The sequence below is a fragment of the Heterodontus francisci genome, chromosome 4, assembly GCF_036365525.1.
Source record: "Heterodontus francisci isolate sHetFra1 chromosome 4, sHetFra1.hap1, whole genome shotgun sequence".
Taxonomy (NCBI): Eukaryota; Metazoa; Chordata; class Chondrichthyes; order Heterodontiformes; family Heterodontidae; genus Heterodontus; species Heterodontus francisci.
In genome coordinates this window covers 133144884-133168795 of record NC_090374.1, presented here as the reverse complement: position 1 = coordinate 133168795, position 23912 = coordinate 133144884, and the positions used below count along the sequence as shown (strand labels likewise).

Below are 23912 nucleotides of genomic sequence, written 5' to 3'. Positions count from 1 at the left end.
CTCAGACTGAGGTCATGAAATCTCAGCTTGTGGCCTTGCAGGCTCAGACTGCTGCCCGCATGGATGTGGATACCAGTGCTCAAAGGGGCTTTCAGGCTCTCACAGCAGTCCAGCAATCGGTGCTCCAGCAGATTACTAGGTTTGCTGAGGCACAACCCCCACACCCCCCCCCCCCCCCCCCCCAGGGGAGTGGCAGTGGCTCCGTTGAGCATGAACCTGCTGTCCTCTGTTAGGATAACAGCATTTGTGCACCTACCACTGCTTATCTGCCATTGCCGCTGCTGTTGCCTGTCAGCCAGCCAGTCCAGACTGCTGCTGCCCAGGCTGAGGTGGTGCAGTCTGAAGTCAGCCTCTCGGCTCAAAGCTCTTTGAGGACATACTGCGAACCTCCCCCACTGAAAATCAGCAGCTTTCCACCAGCAACATTACAGCCACTGACTTAGCATCGTGTAGGAGCACTAGGCCAGGCAAAGTCAAGACAGGCACCAAGGGAATGCACAAGGATGATTAGCTGACTTTTGTATGGAATATTGAACATTTTGTTGGATAAAGTTGGTATGGAATGGTTGTTTTGTGGTGGCTTTTATTTCAGCATTATGGTCAAGAAAACGTTATGATGGTCTGAAACTGAGGGACTTCTGTCCAACAGAGATTTGGGGTTGTATTCAAGGGAACCAAAGTCAAATGAAGCAGTCACAGACAGCCCATCCAGAACAGGAATGTGCTGGCTTCCTCCTTCCTTCCTCCTCCTCCTTGAGCTGTCTGCCCTGTCCCTGGTGGCAAGGGCTGTGCTCTCATGATGGTCAAATTTTGGAGGATACTGCAGATCGCCACAAATTGGGGCACACCCTCTGGCGAGTACTGCAAGGCCCCTCCAGAGTGGTCCAGACAGTGGAACTGCTGCTTCAGCATCCCAAAGGTCTACTCTGTGATGTTTCATATGAAAACATTACTCTCATTGCACACTTTCTGGCTACATGTGATTGGGTTGTAGAGTGGAATCAAGAGTCATGTCTTGTCCTTGTCGCCCAGCAGCCACCTTCTGGTTTGATGTGGTGGCTGAAAGACTGAGAGAACAGTGGACTGTCGCAGAATGAAAGAATCATGACTGCTGCCAGAATAGAGGCCATTCACCAGCACGATGTGCTAAGCATGGTCACACACAAACTACACATTTAGCAAGCCGTAACCTCTGAGGTCGCTGTACATTTCAGCATTGAGATGTGGTGCCTGCAAAGCTACATGAGCAGTCGATGGCACCCCTGCACCATGGGGAAGCCCATGTTCCTGGCAATGACACATGCAAGCTCCACCTGTTTCTCCCTGCTTCGAGAGATCACAATGAACTCCCCTCACATGGTAGAAAGAGCGTCTGTCACCTCTCTGATGCAGCAGTGGACGGTGAACATATGATACCTATGTCGCCTGCTCCAAACTGGAAGGATCCAGATGTGAAGAATTTAAGGGCCTTGGTCACCTTCACAGCTACTGGCAGTATTGTCCTCACCCTGCTCTGAGGCTGCAGGTCTGGTTGCAAGAACTGGCAGAGTTCTGTGAGCACTTCATTTGTACGATGCAGCCAATGCACACACTGTTCCTGGTTTAAGTGGAGGTAAGAGAAGTGCTTCCGGCTGGCCCTAGGTGGATAAGGCCTTTTACTGAGAGCTCTTCTCCCTCTCCTCTTCCCTCTGTGAGAAGCTTGTCCTCATCTCTGCTCCATCTCCATCTCATACTGCAACCAACGGGAATTCCAACTATCACACCCATGACTAGAAGTGGTCTGACCAGATCTCTTGCGATCGCAACCAAAACCTTCCATACTTGCAGCATCACTCCCTGCAGGCTTCACCAACTTTAACCAACTCTTTAAAAAACCAAGCACTTCCACAAACTCAACCACAGCCAGGAGAGATTAATCAGCAACTAAACTGCAAGCTGTTGATGATCCCTTTAAATAGCACTAGTGATTCCTGCTGCTGAATGCAAGTTCAGCTGTGCATATTTAAGACAGGACGTTAGTTGGAGCGCGGGGTCGATAATGGCAGCAATGGCTTCAAATCAGTGTTACATGCTGACTGATTTCCCAATTTGCCTATTCTGTAGAATTCCCATGTACATGTCCAACTCCCATACCAAGGTGATAGCTATTTGCGCGCAGATGCCATTTTGGTTCCAAAACGACACCTGTAACTAAGAAACTATGGATACTATGGAACTGAATTTAGTGGTCAATTTCTTAAAAAAGATCAAAATATAATTTTTTTTGATATTAAGTTGATATAAAAGACTTGAATCAAAATGACAGTAACATGCATAACCTTGGGTTGAATTTTATGGGAAGGCCTGAAGTCCTATTGCCAGGCCCAGATGCAGGAACTGTTGCCGCGTGGGTGTGAAGCAGGCTAACCATCGCTATTACATTGCAGCCGGCCACTTAACTGCCAGGAGAGACTGTTGCTCCATCACTTGCAGGAAGCTGGGCCTCTGACAGTAAACCCTCTCTGGTAGGTAACCTCTTCTGCATACAAGAGGCTGGTTGCTTGCCCCTCTGTGCCCTCCTCCTCCTCCATGCCCCCTCCAAGGCTGAAACACCTGGTGGCCCTCAGTTTGCTGCTGGCCCGCTGCCTGTGACTGCAGCTCCCTCCCTCTCCTCCTTACTGGAGGTATTGAAACCTGAGTGAACGTGGTCCATAGTAGTTTTTAGGGTCTCACACTCCCCTTGCTCTATACATACATGTGCCATGTCTGAGATGGCACTCAAGCAGTATCCTCCCGCTATGATGGCAAGTTTGTCCCTGCTCCAAATTTCTACTTCCATTGTCCACGCTGATCCAGTCTGCCAAGCCACACTACCATTCACAACAGTTGCCATCTGGAGCTAGCATTGACCTCCCACTAATCCATTGCCTCCTTACACCTGGTGAGGCCCTGAAGCCCCATTGTTTCCATGTGCCCATCGTAAAATTAGAAATCCCTGGTAAAATAGTTAATTGCCTGTTTAACAGGCTTAGTTTCCTTCCTGCTGCATTTCAGCTTGAAGTCTTCCTGCCAGCCGGGCCACACTTTAGAATATCTGGTTGAAATGTAAAGACATTGGGCTTCCCTCCTGACACCTTTCGAATCCTCCTGCCTCCTAGCCTGTCACTACCGGGCTAGTAAAATCCAGCCCTATATCTTTCACTGTCTTAAGTGGTAATAACTACTGAGCACATTTTTGCTAATTTTATTTTCTGAGGATGCATTGTGTAAAGGGGCAACATAGTTAACCCCCTTTTTTCTATCCAAATGTCAATAATTTAAGTGAAAATGTCAACAGGAGGAATCCCAGTCCTACTGTTGTGACAGAATAGAAGGAGCTTTACTCTGCATCTAACCATGCTAAAACTGACCAAACAGCACTCTGTGCCAACACTAGGTGCTCAAAGCAGAAAATATATGATGCTTTAATACTGGCATCCCTTATCTTGATGAGTAACAAATTTACAAAAAATGAAAGCAAAAAGGAACAGAGGTTGGGTATTAGGTAATGACATACATTGCTATGCTTACCGTGCAATTTGGACTGTACTGAAATATATGTAATCTAGGCAAAGAATTCACATTGCAGGAGTCAACGCTACATAATTCAATTAACAGCAGTAAATACAGGAAGTGCAAACAGAAAATTTAATTTATATTCACTATAAGCTATTTTTGTTATTGGAAAAGATTCTGATCCATTAAGCTGTCTTTACTAACAGAAAAGACACTAAGTCCCAGCTCCTCAGGGCCTCTAAATAAATATAAAACAAGTTAATGCGAAACAATTATTCTTTCTATGATAGCTATGAAAGCATACTGTAAAATTTAGCCACAAGTTCTAAATTAATGTATGAGAAATTTCCCTTTTGTGCATGCAGCAGAACCTGGAATAATGGCAATAACTTTACACTGCAATAGGCCAAAAAAGAACAGCCCTTCCAGCAGACTCCTGCTGTAACCCTCACAGGAATGTACTTGTAGGGACACAAATCAACCCAGCACCCAGTTCTGCTTTAGGAATTTGCTGAATGGCCTGTTTTGGGCAGAGCCTCCACCCATAGTAAACAAGGCCACTGACACAGGATGGGGAAGGGAAAGGGACAGGAAATCCCATATTGGGAAGTCCCTCAGAAGGACTGATGTTGCATTTGTAGCAGCATACCTAGTGAAACCAGGCACTGGGCGGCACAGTGGCGCAGTGGTTAGCACCGCAGCCTCACAGCTCCAGGGACCCGGGTTCGATTCCGGGTACTGCCTGTGTGGAGTTTGCAAGTTCTCCCTGTGTCTGCGTGGGTTTTCTCCGGGTGCTCCGGTTTCCTCCCACATGCCAAAGACTTGCAGGTTGATAGGTAAATTGGCCATTAGAAATTGCCCCTAGTATAGGTAGGTGGTAGGGAAATATAGGGACAGGTGGGGATGTGGTAGGAATATGGAATTAGTGTAGGGTTAGTATAAATGGGTGGTTGATGGTCGGCACAGACTCGGTGGGCCGAAGGGCCTGTTTCAGTGCTGTATCTCTAAACTAAAACTAAACTATAATGACCAGCCAAAAGTGAGAACTGGGCCCCACTTGGGGACTAGGCAAGAATAATGGCCTTGACGCTTTGAAGGAAAAAGAGGCTTACTGTTTAAAAATAAAATGTAAATGCAAACCTGTTACAAAAGGGAGCACTGGAGACACTTTTACTTTCTTTCTGGGAGGGGGCTGGGGAGGGCAGGGATCCAGTGTGCACCACCGCTCCTCCCCCATCCGCACCCCCCACCTCCAGAATCCATGACCTCTCCCACAACCTCTGATCTGTGGAACAGGGCAAACAAAAATAGATATGTGTTGCTCTTGCTATTTGTATGGAAATGAAGGGACCTCCCACTGCAAACGTTAGCATAGTCAGCAGTGGAGGTCCTGGGCAGGTGCATTTCAGCACTTATGTTGGGATGCACACCCCACTCCCAGGAGATTTTTGAGGTTCAAGTACTTTGGGTGGAACAATTTTACAAGAATATAAGTATCCATGTACTTACCCTCCAAGATGACAGTGATGGGGTTGGGCCTAAATCCTTCACCCCCTGGACAAAGTGTCTTGTATTCAGCTGTGAATATAAATATCACAGGGATTCAAAGTTGATATTTGGGTAAATGGATAAAGTGAACTCTGCATAACTTTCTCACCAACACCTTGTAATTTACATATAATCCTAGCAGAGTGTTCTGGAGTACAGTCAATTGAAGTACTCTCTGCTTAATTTTCAGGAGTTCAAAGTTGGATTTAAAAGTGTTGAAATCATTCCAAGATAGTAACATATTCATTTCATACAAAAATACACGAGAGTTTTTTTAACAAAAGTGTTTCATGCGTTGACATCTTTATCAGGTAGCAAAGGAATTTCATGTGCTCATTACTAATATTGCACAATGTGATTTCAAGTCAGCAGTATCAGATTGAATCAATTGTTCAATAATAATGCACTGTCTCTCAAGACCTTTGGTATCTGATTGGAATGATAAACCTCTACCAGGCATTTCGCTGCATGACTAATTTTAATACTGCGCTCTGGAGTTTAACTTTGAATTAGCTCAGACTTTTGGTAACAAGATGTGTTTAATCATACAACTTTATTTCCAATTCATATATTTCTATCTGGCTCTGTGTAGACGAGGCTAAGCACATCACCAACATGTTCACAAAGGTGATTATTCACTAATATACCTGATCTGCATCTTAATTTGTAGTCCTTCTTGCAAAAGGAGACTATCAGGATAGAAGAAGGTAGACTTCAAAAGGTGAAGTCACACGGGATCAGAGGTGAGCTGGCAAGATGGATACAGAACTGGCTCTGTCATAGAAGTCAGAGGGTATCAGTGGATGGGTGTTTTTCTGAATGGAGGGATGTGACTAGTGGTGTTCCGCAGGGGTCAGTGCTGGGACCTTTGCTGTTTGTAGTATATATAAATGATTTGGAGGAAAATGTAGCTGGTCTGATTAGTAAGTTTGCAGACGACACAAAGGTTGGTGGAGTTGCAGATAATGATGAGGATTGTCAGAGGATACAGCAGGATATAGATCGGTTGGAGACTTGGGTGGAGAAATGGCAGATGGAGTTTAATCCGGACAAATGTGAGGTAATGCAATTTGGAAGGTCTAATGCAGGTGGGAGGTATACAGTAAATGGCAGAACCCTTAGGAGTATTGACAGGCAGAGAGATCTGGGCGTACAGGTCCACAGGTCACTGAAAGTGGCAACGCAGGTGGATAAGGTAGTGAAGAAGGCATATGGCATGCTTGCCTTCATCGGTCGGGGCATAGATTATAAAAATTGGCAAGTCATGTTGGAGCTGTACAGAACCTTAGTTAGGCCACACTTAGAATATTGCGTGCAATTCTGGTCGCCACACTACCAGAAGGACGTGGAGGCTTTGGAGAGGGTACAGAGGAGGTTTACCAGGATGTTGCCTGGTCTGAAGGGCATTAGCTATGAGGAGAGGTTGGATAAACTCGGATTGTTTTCACTGGAACGACGGAGGTGGAGGGGCGACATGATAGAGGTTTACAAAGTTATGAGCGGCATGGACAGAGTGGATAGTCAGAAGCTTTTTCCCAGGGTGGAAGAGTCAGTTACTAGGGGACATAGGTTTAAGGTGAGAGGGGCAAAGTTTAGAGGGGATGTGCGAGGCAAGTTTTTTTACACAGAGGGCGGTGAGTGCCTGGAACTTGCTGCCAGGGGAGGTGGTGGAAGCAGATACGATAGCGACGTTTAAGAGACATCTTGACAAATACATGAATAGGAAGGGAATAGAGGAATATGGGCCCCGGAAGTGCAGAAGGTGTTAGTTTAGTCAGGCATCAAGATCGGTGCAGGCTTGGAGGGCCGAATGGCCTGTTCCTGTGCTGTACTGTTCTTTGTTCTAGAAGGCCAACTAGACAGATCTTGGTCAGTTTTAATCTAATGATCTTAATAATTCCTAATCCCGCTATCTTGGATCAGTCAGTGTAGACAAGATGCCAGAAATTCACACCTAACTGGGCCCAGAACCAGAAGATAGTTTTATAATTGATCTGAGTAAATGATTTTGCATATATTCTTGATTTTAGTTATGTCATGCTAGGCCCCCATCTGCCAAGAATGAGGCACATTAATTTTGTCTTGAACATTGATTTTAAACTGTTACTGCAGTTACGAAAGGACTAGTTAAACAGATCAGCCGTGGCTGGAAAAGACATTTGCATATTAACAGACAGTGTTTGGGAGGACAAAGTAGCCATTCCCTGACACATTCAATCCACAATGGACTTTTGATCACCAGACATTGAAGGTGGGGGAGCTCGCATTCCAGGTTGACTGCTAAGATGGCCGAATACACAAACGGACATGGTCAAAACAGCTAGTCATATGACTAACCTGCTGGGCAACCTGGGATTTTTGAATTCGTACAAACATTTTGGGCAGAAAGCTGTTTGCTCCTGGACTGAGACGATCTCTCTCCTGTCTGCTCCCATCTCTTTCTCACAAGCCTCTGAATCCACATGAACCCCAAAAGAAAAGTTTCCTACAGCGAACAAAGTTTAAGAAGAATACTGGGCCCCAACGAAAAGCAAGATCTACCTACAATCAAGGACTCTACAGTGAGACCGAAGAACCATAACAACAATTCTTCAGATATTGCCTCAAACCTTTCTACTTTATTTTTCTTCTGCTCTTTTCAGTCTCTATTTTCATGTGTGTATTGCGTACGCATGCTAGTGTGGGGTGCGGTGTGTATCCATAGGCATTAACTGAATTAGAGTTTAAGTTTAACTTTTCTTCTTTAAACCTAAGAATGCCTGTTTGTGCTGGTTTCTTTGCCTTATAATTGGAAAGCGGTGAACAAAGATTCACCAAGGGGGAGTTAAACACACAGTGTGTTTAAAATTAAACCCTGTTACAGTAAGACCAGGTGAAGGCTGAAAGGGAACCCTAGACCTCTTTCTCACCTGGTTGTAACATTGATTATGCTCTTTCACAGATGCCTGTTAGAAAGTTCTGTATGATCAAAGAAGAAAACACTGTTGACTCCCAGGCTGTCCTTCAGAGATTAATGTATAACAAGGAGAAAGACCATAACTGTATCAAATTCATGGATATTAATCATCCATATTATTTTTCAACAGAATGTGTTCCGTTGCAATATACACAAGAATATTTATTTTGTGGAAACTAATCCTGACACTGAGATTACTGCTTAATTTTTACAAGCCTTATTTAGCAGTGCTTAATTTTCACTCACTATCATCTAGTTAAAATAATAATCCAGATATTGCTTCACAACATTTGGTGCTTACGACAGGAAAGAGCCAATTTTCTGAGCTTGAACTGCTGTTGGAAGATTTACTTGCCAGCTGCACCTACAGGGAAATTACGCGAGCACTGTCCATACAATTTATTTCATTTGATGTAAAATCGTAGGCAATTTCCTGATATGCTCAGCCAGTGGGCAAGGATCCTGCTGGGCAAACAAACTCAGAAAGTTAACCACTGGAACACTGGACAACAGACCGGTGGGTTGGTGCCTTAGTAGTTTCATGTAAATAGGTTTTCTACTAACGTTCTGCAGCAATAATCAAACATTAAATTACTTTGAGCTAGTCCCAGTAATTTGAAGATAAAATAATCTTAGTCTCCCTTTTATAAATTCATACATAAAGAAGATTCAATAATGCAACAAGCCAAGAGCTGACATTTATATAAGGGCTATCAGTGCAAATGAAAGCAAAACTATTTTAATAGTGTATAATTTATTATAAGAACATAAGAAATAGGAGCAGGAATAGGCCATATGGCCCCTGGAGCCTGCTCTACCATTCAATAGCATCATGGCTGAACTTCTACATCAACTCCACTTTCTGCTCTATTCCCATATCCTTTAATGCCCAGGTTAACCTCAATTTTGAATGGACTCATCGACTCAGCATCGACAACCTTTGAGGTAGAGAATTTTAAAGGTTCACAACCCTCTGAGTGAAGAAATGTCTCCTTATGTCATTCCTAAATGGCCAGCTCTTTATCCTGTAACCATGACCCCTCGATCTAGACTTTCTACCCAGGGGAAACAGTCTCTCAGCATCTACCCTGTCAAACCCTCTAAGAATTTCATATATTTAAATGAAATCACATGCCAATCTTCTAAATTCCAGAGAATATAGGCCCACTTTACCCAACCTCTCCTCATATGACAGCCCTCTCATCCCAGGAATCAACCTAGTGAATCTTTGTTGCAATCCCTCGAGGGCTAGTATCCCCTTCTTTAGATATGGAGACCATAACTGTACAAAGTAATTCCAGGTGTGGTCTCATCAAAGCCCTATATAATTACAGCAAGTATTCTTGTACTCCAACTGCCTTGCAATAAAGGCTAACATACCATTTGCCTTCCTAATTGCCTGCATATTAACTTTTTGTTACAGAACAAGGACACCCAAATCCCTCTGAATACCAACATTTACTAATCTCTCACCCTCCAAAAAAAACTCTGTTTTTTCATTCTTGCTACCAAAGTGGATAATTTCACTCCTCCCCATGTTATGTGCCATCCACCATCTTCTTGCCCAATCACTTAACTGGCCTATATGCCTTTGCAGCCTCTTTGCATCTTCCTCACAGCTTACTTACCCATCTAGATTTATATCATCAGCAAACTTGGATAATTACACTCAGTCCCCTCATCTAAGCCATTGATATAGATTTAAATAGCTGAGGACCAAGCACTGATTCTTGTGGTATTCCACCAATTTATACCTTGCCATCTGGAAAATGACCTATTTATTCCTACTTTCTGTTTTTGTCCATTAACCAATCCTCAGTCCATGCTAATATATTACCCCAATCCCATGAGCCCCAATCTTGTGTAACAATCTCTTGTGTGGCCTTATCACATGCCTTCTGAAAATTCAAATGTACTACATTCACTAGTACCCCTTACTTATCCTGTAAGTTACACCCTCAAAAAACTCTAATGGATTTGTCAAACACCATTTCCCTGTCATAAGACCGTGTTCACTCTGCCTAATCATATTATTATTTTCCAAGTACCCTGTTATAACATCCTTTATGATAGATTTTAGCATTTTTTCTACTACTGATGTCAGGCTAACTGGCCTGTAGCTCCCTGCTTTCTCTCTCCATCCTTTCTTGAACAGTGGGATTTTGTTTTGCTACCTTCCATCCACAGGGACCATTCCAGAGACTACAGAACTCCAGAAGATCAAGATCAATGCATCTACTATTTATGCAGCCATCTCTTTTAAAACCCGAGCATGCAGGCATTCAAGTCCAGAGGATTTGTCAGCTTTTAACACTATTAATTTTTCCAGTCCTTTTTCTTTATTAATATTAATTACTTTAAGTTTCTCATTCTCTTTAGACCCTTGGTTCCCCAAAATTTCTGTTATGTTCTTCATGTCTTTTACAGCAAAGACAGATATAAAATATTTGTGTAATATCTCTGCCATTTTCTTATTCCCTATTTTGAGGCGGCACAGTGGTGCAGTGGTTAGCACCGCAGCCTCACAGTTCCAGCGACCCTGGTTCAATTCTGGGTACTGCCTGTGTGGAGTTTGCAAGTTCTCCCTGTGTCTGCGTGGGTTTCCTCCGGGTGCTCCGGTTTCCTCCCACATGCCAAAGACTTGCAGGTTGATAGGTAAATTGGCCATTAGAAATTGCCCCTAGTATAGGTAGGTGGTAGGGAAAATATAGGGACAGGTGGGGAAGTGGTACGAATATGGAATTAGTGTAGGGTTAGTATAAAATGGGTGGTTGATGGTCGGCACAGACTTGGTGGGCCGAAGGGCCTGTTTCAGTGCTGTATCTCTAAACTAAACATTATAATTTCTCCTGTCCATGCCTCTAAGGCACCCATGCTTACTTTCTATCTGTTTATCTACAAATGCATTTCAAAACAGTGTACATACTTGTATTGACATCAGGACAGACTTCACAAGGGTTACCCCAAGCACTTCCCAGAGAGCAACAACAAGAGGCACGAGTGACACCAACACCAATGTCGACACTACAGGACAAGCCTCCATCACCTCGTTCCCCATATTCCAGGTAGCAGTTCCCAACACGAGTATCTACGGCAAACAAATACAAGAATAACATTTGGAAAACGTTTACATCATGTAAAAATGTCTACATATTTCTGATCTTTGCTAAAATACTATATGGTAAATTTTTGCCAAGTAAAGCTCTTGGCACCGAGTTTCACTTGATGGTACCAAAGTTTAGAAAATCAGTCAAAGAGGTTAGCACACCTGATTCATTGTGTTCATGATCTTTGGGTCATTAAAATTAATCACTGTAAAAATGGGAGACTGTGGAACCTCTGCATCAATTCTCGGATATTTTCTTTTGGGCCTCCTTATCTCGAGAGACAATGGATACGTGCCTGGAGGTGGTCAGTGGTTTGTGAAGCAGCGCCTGGAGTGGCTATAAAGGCCAATTCTAGAGTGACAGGCTCTTCCACAGGTGCTGCAGAGAAATTTGTTTGTCGGGGCTGTTGCACAGTTGGCTCTCCCCTTGTGGATATACATTTCAATATAAAGCTAATGTTCAGAGCCTTGCCATGCTAAATATACTAAATATCTCAAAGTAAAGAATGTTACTTTTGAAAATGTAGCATTCATGAGTTAGAAAACAATTATGAGATGAATCGCAGTGATGTGACTCAGGCTCAGACCATCTCATGAAGAGCCACAATTAATGCACACTGACACAACAAAATTGCCTGTTTGGAATACTGCAATTTCTAAACATGAGCTTTTTAATTTAATTGTAATATTTCTGTTGTGCTGACTGTAAAAATATTTAAGCCATGTTTACTGACTCTTGGTCACATTTGTTACACCATTCACTGCTGGTTGGACTTCTTCAATGCCCCATGTGGTAGAAGTAGTGTGTCCTGAGCCACAAAAATTAGAAGGGCAGAATTTCTGATTTGCATCAGAGGTGGGACCAGAGGCGGGAGAGCTGCAAAATTGGCCTCAGACAGCGGCATGCCGGTTTGCTGGCATGTTCCCGCCTCAGGGCCATTTTAAAAATGGATGTTTGGAGGGGGTGACGGCTACCCGCCCGCAAGCAGTGGGTAGCTAATTAAGACACTTAAAGGACCTACTGAGGGCTCTGGAGAGATACCAATTGGAATGTCCAGTCGGCAGTCAGGCCCCCTATGGCAACCGAAACATGGCCAGGGGATAGAGGCGGCCTCCAGGCAGCAGACCCAGGGGGGGAATCAGTGCTCCATCCTGCTAGGGATGACCCCTGCACATGCCATGGCTGTTAGGCCACAGCTGACTGTCTAGTGGAGGAGGTGCCTCTCCATAATGATGGCCTGGGAGCTGTGGCCTTTTTAAATTGAAAACTTTTTACCTTGTCTTCAGAGGGCAACTCCATCGTCTCCATCGCGAGGCACCTTCTCGCTCTCTCTTACATGCTTCAGCAGCACTCACTTCAGACTATGGGGCTGCCGATGTGTCATAGCTGGAAGGCCTCTTATTGACCCTCCAACCCTATGAGCCCACCTGCTGTCCTTAACTGGACAACGAGCGTGCTCCCTGGTCACTAATTGGCCAACCATACGAAAATCACATCGGGAGTCTAAAGCGATGCAGAGCGGGGTCAGGACCCGGAAGTTCAGCCAACTTCAGGATCCTGACCCCAAAACAAAATGCAGCCCAAAAAGAGTCTGGTTTTAATTCCCTAGTCTGTGATGAGTTATTTGATCTCAGTTAAAATAGCAGGAAGGCCAATTACAATTGACCTCCCGGGCCAGGGAAGTGAAAATCTGACCAAAGTTCCTGTTTCTGATCAATAATCTGTGTGATACCTATTGAAAAGTACACCCTTGCCCACAGAAGTGAGAGGATGAGATTTGGCCATAATGCTCCTCCAGTCAAATAAGCTCATACAATTATTGTTGAGAGTCACTTGGCAAGGTACTGGTGGTTGATTGGTGCAAATGGGATTGTAATGTAGCAAAAGTCAGTGTCTTCCAAAGAAGAGGGAAAACAACTAAAGTGATAGGGGATTCATTAATTAGGGGAACAGACAGGTGTTTCTGCAGCAGTAAACGTGACTCCAAGATGATGTGTTGCTTCCCTAGTGCCAGGGTCAAGGATGTCAGAGAGGGGCTGCAGGACATTCTTCTGGGGGAGGGTGAACAGCCAGAGGTCGTGGTCCACATTGGTACCAATGACATAGGTAAGAAGGGGGATGAGGTCCTGAAAGCAGATCTTAGAGAGCTAGGAAGGAGATTAAAAAGCAGGACCTCAAAAGCAGTAATCTCAGGATTACTCCCAGTCCCACGTGTAAGTGAGCATAAGGGGGCAGCACAGTGGTGCAGTGGTTAGCACCGCAGCCTCACAGCTCCAGCGACCCGGGTTCAATTCTGGGTACTGCCTGTGTGGAGTTTGCAAGTTCTCCCTGTGTCTGCGTGGGTTTCCTCCGGGTGCTCCGGTTTCCTCCGGGTGCTCCGGTTTCCTCCCACCACCAAAAGACTTGCAGTTGATAGGTAAATTGGCTGTTATAAGTTGCCCCTAGTAGAGGTAGGTGGTAGGGGAATATAGGGACAGGTAGGGATGTTGTAGGAATATGGGATTAGTGTAGGATTAGTATAAATGGGTGGTTGATGGTTGGTGGGCTGAAGGGCCTGTTTTAGTGCTGTATCTCTAAAATAAATAAAAAATAAAATAAGAATAGGAGAACTGAGCGATTGAACACGTGGCTGGAGAACTGGTGTAGGAGGGAGGGCATCTGATTTAGGAGACATTGGGACTGGTTCTGGGGCAGGTGGGACCTGTACAAATGGATGGGTTGCATTTTAGCAGGACTGGGATGAATATCCTCGCAGGGAGATTTGCTAGTGCATTTGGGGAGGGTTAAACTAAATTGTCAGGGGGATGGGAACCTAGGAGGGAGCTCAGATTGGAGGGAAGCAAAACTGGTAACTTGTCTGGGGTGTGGGAACCAGGAGCAAGTATTAAAGAGGAATACCAAGATGCACAGAATACTGGGGGAGATAGATAGCACAAGAGTAGGAAATAGTATGTTATTAGGTGGGGTCAGAGTAAGGGAGAAAGTAATAAAGTCTGAATCAGGGTTAATGTGCATGTTTGTGAATGCACAGAGTGTGGTTCATAAGACTGGTGAGATTGCCATATGGAAATATGATGTTGTGGCTATAACAGAGACCTGGCTCAAAGAAGGGCAGGACTGGGTGTAAAATATTCCTGGATACAAGGTGTTCAGGAAAGATAGGAAAGGGAAAGAAGGGGGAGGGGTGGCAGTATTGAGTAAGGAGAGCTTTTCAGTGCTGAAGAAAAAGGATGCCTCAGAGGGGTCGAGGACAAAATCAATTTGGCTAGAGCTAAGGAACATAAAAGGTGTGGTTGTCTATAGGCCACCAGATAGTGGGAAGGACATGGAGGAATAAATTTGCAAGGAAATTACAGAAAGATGCAAAAATTATAGGGTCATTATAATGGGGGACTTTAATTATCCAAACATAGACGGGATAATAGTAGTGTTAAGGACAGTGAGAGGCAAGAGTTCCTAGAGTGTGTTCAGGAAAATTTTCTACAGCAGTATTTTGCTCATCCAATGAGAAAGGAGGCACTGCTAGACCTGGTTCTTGGGAATGAGGTGGGCCAAGTGGATCAAGTATCAGTAGGAGAGCATTTAGGGGACAGTGATCATTGTATCATAAGGTTTAGGATGACTACGGAAAAGGACAAAGAGCAATCCAGCGTAAGAATAATTATCTGGAGAAGGCTAACTTCAATGGGGTAAGAATGGAGCTGGGGCAAATAAATTGGAGTCAAAAGCTGGCAGGAAAACTGGTAAATGAACAATGGGCTAACTTCAAAGAAGAGATAGTTCGGGCACAGACAAGGTATGTTCCCTTGAATGGGAAAAGTAAGGCAAACAAATCCAGAGGTCCCTGGATGACAAAAGAGGTAGAGATTAAGATAAAGAAGAAAAAGTGTGCTTATGATAGATGCCAGGTAGAAAATACTATTGAGACCCAGGCTGAATATCGAAGGTCCAGAGGGGAAGTGTAAAAGCAAATAAGAGAAGCAAAGAGAGAGTATGAAAAGAGACTGGCAGCTAGCATTGAAGGAAATCCCAAAGTTTTCTATAGACATATTAATAGTAAAAGGGTAGTAAAAGGAGGAGTGAGGCCAATTAGGGACTAGACAGGGGATTGACACATGGAGGCAGAGGGCATAGTTGAGATATTAAATGAATACTTTGCATCTGTCTTTAACAAGGAAGAAGATGCAACCCAGGCAATGGTGAAAGAGGAGGTAATTCAGACACTAGAGGGGTTTAAAATTGATAAAGAGGAAGTATTAGATAGGCTGTCTGTACTTAAAGTGGATAAAGCACCAGGGTCAGATGAGATGCATCCAAGGATACTGAGGGAAGTGAGGGTGGAAATTGCAGAGGCACTAGCCATAATTTTTCAGTCTTCTTTAGACTCCAAGATGGTGCCAGAGGACTGGACAATTGCAAACGTTCCACCCTTGTTCAAAAAAGTTGTAAAGATAAGCCCAGCAACTACAGGCCAGTTAGTTTAACTTCGGTGGTGGGAAAACATCTAGAAAAAATAATTAGGGATCAAATCAATAGGCACTTGGACAAATGTGAGTTAATTATGGAAAGCCAGCATGGATTTCTGAAGGGAAACTCATGTTTAACTAACTTGCTGAAGTTTTTTGAGGAGGTAACAGAGGGGGTTGATCAGGGCAATGCTGTTGATGTGGTGTACACGGACTTTCAAAAGGCATTTGATACAGTGCCACACAACAGACTTGTGAGCAAATGTGTAGCTCATGGAATAAAAAGGACTGTAGCAACACGAATATGAAATTGGCTGAGTGACAGGAAACAAAGAGTAGTGGTTAATGGATGTTTTTCAGTCTGGAGGAAGGTTTGTAGTGGAGTTCCCCAGGGATTAGTGTTGGGACCCTTGGTCTTCCTGACCTATATTAATGACCTAGACCTTGGTGTACAGGGTGCAATTTCAAAGTCTGCAGATGATACAAAACTTGGAAGCATTATAAACTGTGAGGAGGATAGTGTAGAACTTCAAAAGGACATTGACAAGTTGGTGGAATGGACAGACAGGTGGCAGATGAAGTTCAATGCAGAGAAATGTGATGTGATTCATTTTGGTAGGAAGAACATGGAGAGACAATATAAAATAAAGGATACAAGCTTAAAGAGGGTGCAGGGGCAGAGGGACCTAGGTATATATGTCCATTGAAGGTGGCAGGACAGGTTGAGAGCATGGTTAATAAAGCATACAGTATCCTGGGCTTTATTAATAAAGATATAGAGTACAAGAGCAAGGAAGGTATGTTGAACTTGTATAAGACACTAATTCGGCCTCAGCTGGTGTATTGTGTCCAATTCTGGGTGCCGCACTTGAGGAAAGACACAGGGCATTGGAGAGAGACCAGAAGAGATTCATGAGAATGGTTCCAGGGATAAGGGATTTCAGTTATGAAGATAGATTGGAGAAGTTAGGACTGTTTTCCTTGGAGTAGAGAAGGCTGAGAGGTGATTTGATAGAGGTATTCAAAATCATGAGGGGTCTGGACAGAGTAGATAGGGAGAAACTGATCCCACTCGTGAAAGGTTTGAGAATGAGAGGGCACAGATTTAAAGTATTTGGTAAGAGAAGCAAAAATGACATGAGGATAAACTTTTTCACGTAGCGAGTGGTTAAGGTCTGGAATGCGCTGCCTGAGAACGTGGTGGAGGCAGGTTCAATTGAAGCATTCTGAAGGGAATTAGACAGTTATATAAAAAGGAAGAATGTGCAGGGAATTGCTCTTTCAGAGAGCTGGACTCAGAGAGAGAGACATCCTTCTGCACTGTAATTCTTGCTCTTTATTTGGGGACAGTTGAATGTTACAGTGCTGTCCTGAATGACTCCATCAGAAGGATATTTGTGCTATTATTACTAGAATTCTTTCAGGAAATTATTTACAGTAAATTACAGAGAATTTCCATACATAGGAAATAAAAATGCATGATATGCTGACAGTTTTCAGGCTTTCATACATGGCTGCACAAAATAATGACTCACCCACACAACCAATTCCTGTTGGATTAAGCTCAAAATCAGCAGGACAGTTGCACAGGTAATCACCCGGTGTATTGACACATAAACCATTGATGCAATTGACTGGATCAGCACACTCATTGACATCTGCAAGTTAAAAAACAGAATGTTTCACTTCAGCTCTTTGTAGGCATCATAAGACAAAACATTTCCTGTTTCAGTAATTACTGTAGGTAAATGGGCAATAATACAGTCAAATCCCCTTAAGGCAATCTTCATCAAAGGCTTAAAAATAATTACAGCTATCTACCATCTCTATCTATATTGCAAGGAATTATCAAGAAGTTTAAACAAAGACCAATTCACATTTGAACTCGAGTAGCTCCTTTACAGCTTGACTTCAGTACTGCTGAGAAGAGGTTCTCAGCTCTATAGAGCTCACAAAAAGGGGCAAAATTTCCCTTGCAGAAAAATAACAGGTGAATGCCTGTTTACTTTGTGAGTAAAAGTTTGATACTAAATTTGAATTCTCAGTAACTACACATTCTGTACTTTCACTAGCAGATTAAGTATGGGATAGCAACAATTATTTGCTTTTTTTAATTAAAAGAATTTTGTGCTCGTTCAAATTCAAACCTCAAAATTGATTTGCACAGCTGCACGAATTGGACTGTAGATCAGTGAAGCTGCAGCTATGCATGGATATTCTCCTGCTATACAAGCAGTGCTGAACAAAGGATTCCTGTGATATTATGTTGAATAAACTCTCAGTCTGACTTCTCTGATGACTAAAAACAGCTACAACTAAACCAAATTTACAAGAATGTAGTAGGTTTGATTCTGGTCTGTGCTATTAGCTGGACTCAACTAGGGTAGCAATAGAGATGCTTCAATAAGCTCAGTGTTTCTGGGTTAGGAAGGTGAAAAGTAACCAAGATTCCTAGTCATTGCTCTTTAATGAACCTTGCCAGAAAGTGCTTTGTGCAGGCGTCAGATGAGGACAGCATCAGGTTTGGCTTTGATACTATCTTCCACACTCAAATACGCTGCCAACACTTACTGTTTAGGATCACATATGAAGATTAGATAATTTGGTTTATGGTGCCCACCTCTTGGCCATGTCTTTTGTGGTGTATAATGATTACACTGCGTGTTTCCCTCTAGGCCTAAGCTGGAGTAATTACATAAGTACAGAAGTAGGGCATACAGCCCTTTGAGTTTGTTCAGCCTTTCAAGTAGACCCTCAAATCCACTTACCTGCCTTTCGTCCATGTTCCTTGATAACCTTACCCAACAAAAATGTCAATTTCCATTGAAAATTTCAATTGACCCCTTTTGGGGGAGAACATTGACAGATTTCCATTAGCCTTGATGAGAAAAATGTACTTTCTGATTTCCCTTCTAATTGGCCTGGCTCTATTTTTAAGATAGAGTTCCCTTGATCCGGATTCCCCGACTAGAGGAAATAATCTCTCCCTGTATCTACCCTATGGAATCCCCTTATCATTTTAAACACCTCGATTAGATCACCCTTAGATCATCTAAAATCATTGGGAATATAAGCCAAGTCTTATGCAACGTGTCCTCACAATTTCGTTCTATAATCCCTAATTATTTGAAAAGAACCGTTGTCTGCAGAACTGGCAGATGTCATTCAGAGATACCTCAAGGAGGGTTCACAAAGCTCTCCAGGACACTTCCAAGGAACATTAGTTGCATTTGCTAGTTTTGTACCAGCATTTCCCAACACCAAATTTCTTAGAACATTTTTCTACATATTTACCAGTTCAACTCCCACAGCCAAAAGACTTGCAGGTTGATAGGTAAATTGGCCATTATAAATTGCCCCTAGTATAGGTAGGTGGTAGGGGAATATAAGGACGGATGTGGTAGGAATATGGGATTAGTGTAGGATTAGTATAAATGGGTGGTTAATGGTCGGCACAGACTTGGTGGGCCGAAGGGCCTGTTTCAGTGCTGTATCTCTAAATAAATAAAAAATAAATAAATAAATAAATGGATTGCAATAAATCTATGTACAGCAACCCTTGTACAGTCGTGACAGCCACTGTAAAGTATTATAATCACATTACAGTTAAAAATAATCTTTAAGGAGTCACAGTAAATAACTGTTCATCCATATCTTAAAGTGGACAAAATTTGTTCATGTTAAAACTCACATTATTACACATTAAGAGGGGCGTTCTCAGCTGATAAATTACCTTGTGCATCAAACTTGCAGATGGGGAGGACCTTATTGATATGATCCAAGCTGAGGTGACATTGCTCCATCTGTTGCTTATATTTATCATTTTTATGGAAAACTAAGATTTTATTGTAAAACTTTGTTTCTTAAAGGATTTTTGTGCATTCAAAAAGCTGTCACTGTTCTTTGCAGGGCTACAATGGAGTCCAAATGAGCATATTTCTGGCAAAATATGAAACATTCCATTTAAGAACCCTATCCTTATGTAGTACCTTTTCATATTTTTAATTTAGGAATAATGCCATGTGATGTTACCATGTTAGTAGTTGACATGTACAGAAAAAAAAAACTTTGTTGACTACTTTAAAGGAAGCATTACCCCAGTGAAAATAGTGGACAAACTACTTCCATTCAGATGTATTATGCATTTGACTTGCAATAGTACACAGTGTAACCTCTGGGCCTTTATGTTTGTTTTTGCATTTTCAGAAATTAGGAATATCTCAACAGATAAATGAGGCATGACTTTTTCAGTAAATTAACTCTGCAACTGTTGTGTTCCTACCTGTACAGTTGCCTCCACTTCTGTCAAGTTCATAGCCATCATCGCAAGCACATCTGAACATACCCGGCAAATTCTGGCAGGTGCCAAACACACAAATGTTCTGAAATGAACATTCATCAATATCTATAAGAGAAACAGACAGTGCTTATTTAAAGATGAAGCATTAAAACTTTGAATGTTTTTGTGAGAAAAGAAGTTCCACAATATTATTAAATCTTCTAGCCCTAAAGTCCTCTGACAAAACCGATAAAGATTTCACTCCTAACAACAGATGCTCGTTTGGAAAATGCTAATTTTCATGTCAAATCTATAGGGTACTTAGGAAGGTATTAAAGATACAAAAGATATTAACTCAGAGCTACAATCATGTGGGCCAAGGTTGAGGCAGGCAGGAAGCCATCCTGACCTTGGCAGTGTGAGGCCTGGGAGATTTCAACTCCAGGACTTCATTTGCATAGTCTCCCACTCAGTCTGCTGCCTGAAGTGGCAACTGGCTGGTGGATTGGAGTCGAATGTTGAGTGACAAAAGGCTGGCACCAGGGGCCAAAAAGACAAACCTCATGGAACTCTGCTGCCTGTGTCTAAAACTCGCACCAACTTCCGTTTCCCTTTCACCCCTGTGTTCGCTGACCTATGTTGGCTCCTCGTCAAGCAACATCCTGATTTTAAAATTCTCATCTATGTTTTCATATCCCTCTACGGCCTCACCCCTCCCTATCTCTGTAATTTTCCCCAACCCCACTACCCTCCGAGCTATCTGCGCTCCTCTAATTCTGGCCTCTTGTGCATTCCTCATTTCAATCACTCCACCATTGGTGGCCATGCCTTCAGTTGCCTAGGCCCTTAGCTCTAGAATACCCTCCCTACACGTGTCCGCCTCTACATTTCACTTTCTTCCTTTAAGACACTTCTTAAAACCTATCTCTTTGATCAAGCTTTTGGCCATCTGACTTAATATATCCTTTTGTGGCTCGGTGTCATGTTTTGTTTTATAATGCTCCTGCAAAGCACCTTGGAATGTTTTATTGCATTAATAGCACTATATAAATATACCTTGTTGTTGAAGTGACTGGAATGGGTGACCAAAACTTTATTTGTTGAGTCCAGAAGAGCAATCCTACCCCCACAAGAAAAGTCAAAATAAGTAAAAACATTTGCATCTTCCCACTGGCTTGGCTACACCACCTTCCATGTGCAGGCCTCTAGTTAAAATAGCAGTCAGATCCAATTACATCATTGGAGCCCGATCTGTACATTTAAGGAAGGGTCTCCTACTTTTCACTGGATGCCCTCCCGTGTCTGCTCAGAAGAACAGATTAAAATTAGAACCTGTGGGAAGACCGTAGGCCATGATGAGTAAACCCCACAGATGATTTGAACTGCCCCTCTGCCTGGGCCACACCCAGCGGACCACCTTAAGAGCGGACTACCTTAAGAGACTGTAAGTGAAGGTCACCAGAGGAAGTGATATCGCATTACACATGATCAGCGAGTTATGGGTGTAGTCCGACAAAGTAAGATGTGCGCTAGTGTTGCTTCTGTTGCAGCTGTGTATATATCTGTTCTCATTTAAGTTATAATAAAAACCCACATATTCTTTGGATATTACTTGGAGTCCTGTGAATCTTTCATTCGTTCACAAACCAAAGGAACAAATAATATTACATGATGACAATGTTTGAACATAGAACAGTACAGCACAGTAAAGGCCCTTCGGCCCATGATGTTGTGCCAACCCTTTAACCTACTCTAAGATCAAACTACCTACATACCCTTCATTCTAATATCATCCATGTACCTATCCAAGAGTCGCTTAAATGTCCCTAATGTATCTGCTATAGAACATAGAACAGTACAACAGTTGGGGTATATTTTTCTGAAGACCACCATATATATGATGGCAACATCGGATTTTTTCCGAAGAGCACTCCAAGAGAGAAAAAAGAACAACTAATTGCTTACCAGGAGTGACTAAAGGTTTAGGTAGAGAATAGTAGCAGGAGACCCCATAGCAGTGCAGTGAGGTAGCATTGCAGAAAGGACCCTGGGAGGTGTTGAAACTCTGAGTATAGTAGGAAATTTGCCAGGAGATCGGAGCTTTCAACTAATCTGACAGTGGGTCAAAAAATGGAAAAGAACTTCTTTAGTTTTCCCTTTTTTCTGGTTCATGGGCAGGGCCTAAGCCAAAAAGAGTGAGACGAGCTCAACAGCACCACTGGAGGTCTCGCACAAAGTAAAAGGCTGACTGTGGCAGCTGCCAGTACTGCAAGCTGCAGCTCTCTGCAAAAAAACTTCTTTCAGTGAAAAAAAAAGACGTTGTGTAAACAAGGAAAGCAGCTGTCATCTCACTCTTAAAAGGGGCAGGCCTGCAAAAACAAACCTGTCTAAAAAGGAAACAGAAGGCTTTACCTGTAAAACAGAAAACCCGTAAAGCAGTGAGTCTGTAAACGAATTGTACCTAGTACAAAGAAAACCTGTGAAAAAGTCTATAAAAAAAGCAGGATCATCCAGAAAATGGCTTTCAGATATCCAATTATGGATTGGAAGGCAACGAACATAGCGTCTGAATTTAAACTGTTTCGGCAGTGGATAAAACTGTGTTTCCTGGATCAAGAAGTGAGTGAACCAGAGAAAGAAGCTGTGAAACTCAAGATCACATTGGGCAACGAAAGCCAGCAATAGATCAACACATCAGGATTTCCAGCTGAGGATCAGAGGGACCTGAGCAAGCTATGGACATTTCTGGCGTCACAACTCAAGGTAAAGGTGAACTTCCGAGTACATAGGCTTGAGCTTATGACATACTGGCAAAGAAAAGATGAGTTTATGGACCGGTTTATTACAAGGTGCCGAGACAATGCTCAAGAATGCAACTTTGCAGATACTGAATTGTCGGAACGGATTATAGAATTAGTAATTGTGTCCACCCCACTAGAGGCCTTTCAAAAAGACCTGCTAAAAAGAAGAAAGGGCACACCATAGATGCACTGCACAATGATGGAAGGAAATTTGAAGGCATCATGGCTGGCGCCAACAGTTAAAAGCATTGAGTGAGGCTACGATCATTGGTATGGTAACCAGGGCTCAGAGGTTTGCTAAGCTTTGTTGCAAATGTGGCCTGACTCATCCAATTCACAGTTGTCTGGCATACCAGGACCAGTGCAAAGCTTCTGGCATGCGAGGACATTGGGCAAGGCAAGTTTAGATACTGCACACAGAAACGATGGCAGATCACATGCAGAGAGAATGTCTGCAAGACAGGATAGCAAATACAACAAAAGCTATGCCAACACACAACAAAAGCTCAAGCAGGTACATCAAATCAGGAGAGAGACAGATTGGCAGGAGGACACGAGTGAAGAATTCGCTCATGCTGACAGCGAGCAAGCATTTCACATAGCTAATTTGGATCAATGTGTCACTGCTATCACGCAAATTGAAGCATTCGCCATGATCGGGATTATATGTTTTGTCAGGCAAGCCCCCCCACCTGCCAAGACCAAGGCACACATTATCTCATCACATGAACATTAAAACTTAAAATTGCAAGCCCCTGACTGGAAAGACAATTGCATGGTAACAGGCAGTGTTGGAAAAAGGGACAAAGGACCATGCCCTGACACAGTCAACCAACAATGCACTTTTGATTACCAGAAGTTGAAGCATTCCAGGTTAACTACTAAGCTGGCCGAATACACAGAAGAAGTGGTCAGACCAGTTTTGGTCACATGACTGACTGTTGGAATTTTTGAATTTGAACTTCCAACAGAGGGTTGGAACTGAGAAAGCTCCTGGCTCCTGGTTTGAGAAGACCTCTCTCCTGCCTGCTCAGCTTTCAGGGAACTGAATCTTGTGAAAACACGTGAACCTCAAAGAGAGAAAAGTCTCCTATGTGAACAAGGTTTAAGAATACCGAGCCCCAACAAAAAGCAAGACTACCTACAATCAAGTGAGCTCGACGCACAGTAAACAAGAAACTCTTCTGAAATTGCCTCAAATCCCTCTCTACTACACTTTCC

At 43.0% G+C, this 23912-nt stretch overlaps 1 protein-coding gene across 1 annotated transcript in view; it reads right to left on the bottom strand.

Moving 5' to 3' along the window:
- LOC137369253 (fibrillin-2-like) overlaps nucleotides 1–23912 on the bottom strand; it is a 496406-nt gene that overhangs the window by 130647 nt on the left and 341847 nt on the right. The window contains exons 35-38 of the mRNA XM_068030179.1: nucleotides 19894–20016; nucleotides 17147–17269; nucleotides 10965–11126; nucleotides 5044–5112 (exon numbers count right to left, since the gene is read on the bottom strand). Of these exons, the coding sequence (XP_067886280.1) occupies nucleotides 5044–5112; nucleotides 10965–11126; nucleotides 17147–17269; nucleotides 19894–20016 (477 nt within the window). The remainder of the gene's footprint in view (nucleotides 1–5043; nucleotides 5113–10964; nucleotides 11127–17146; nucleotides 17270–19893; nucleotides 20017–23912) is intronic.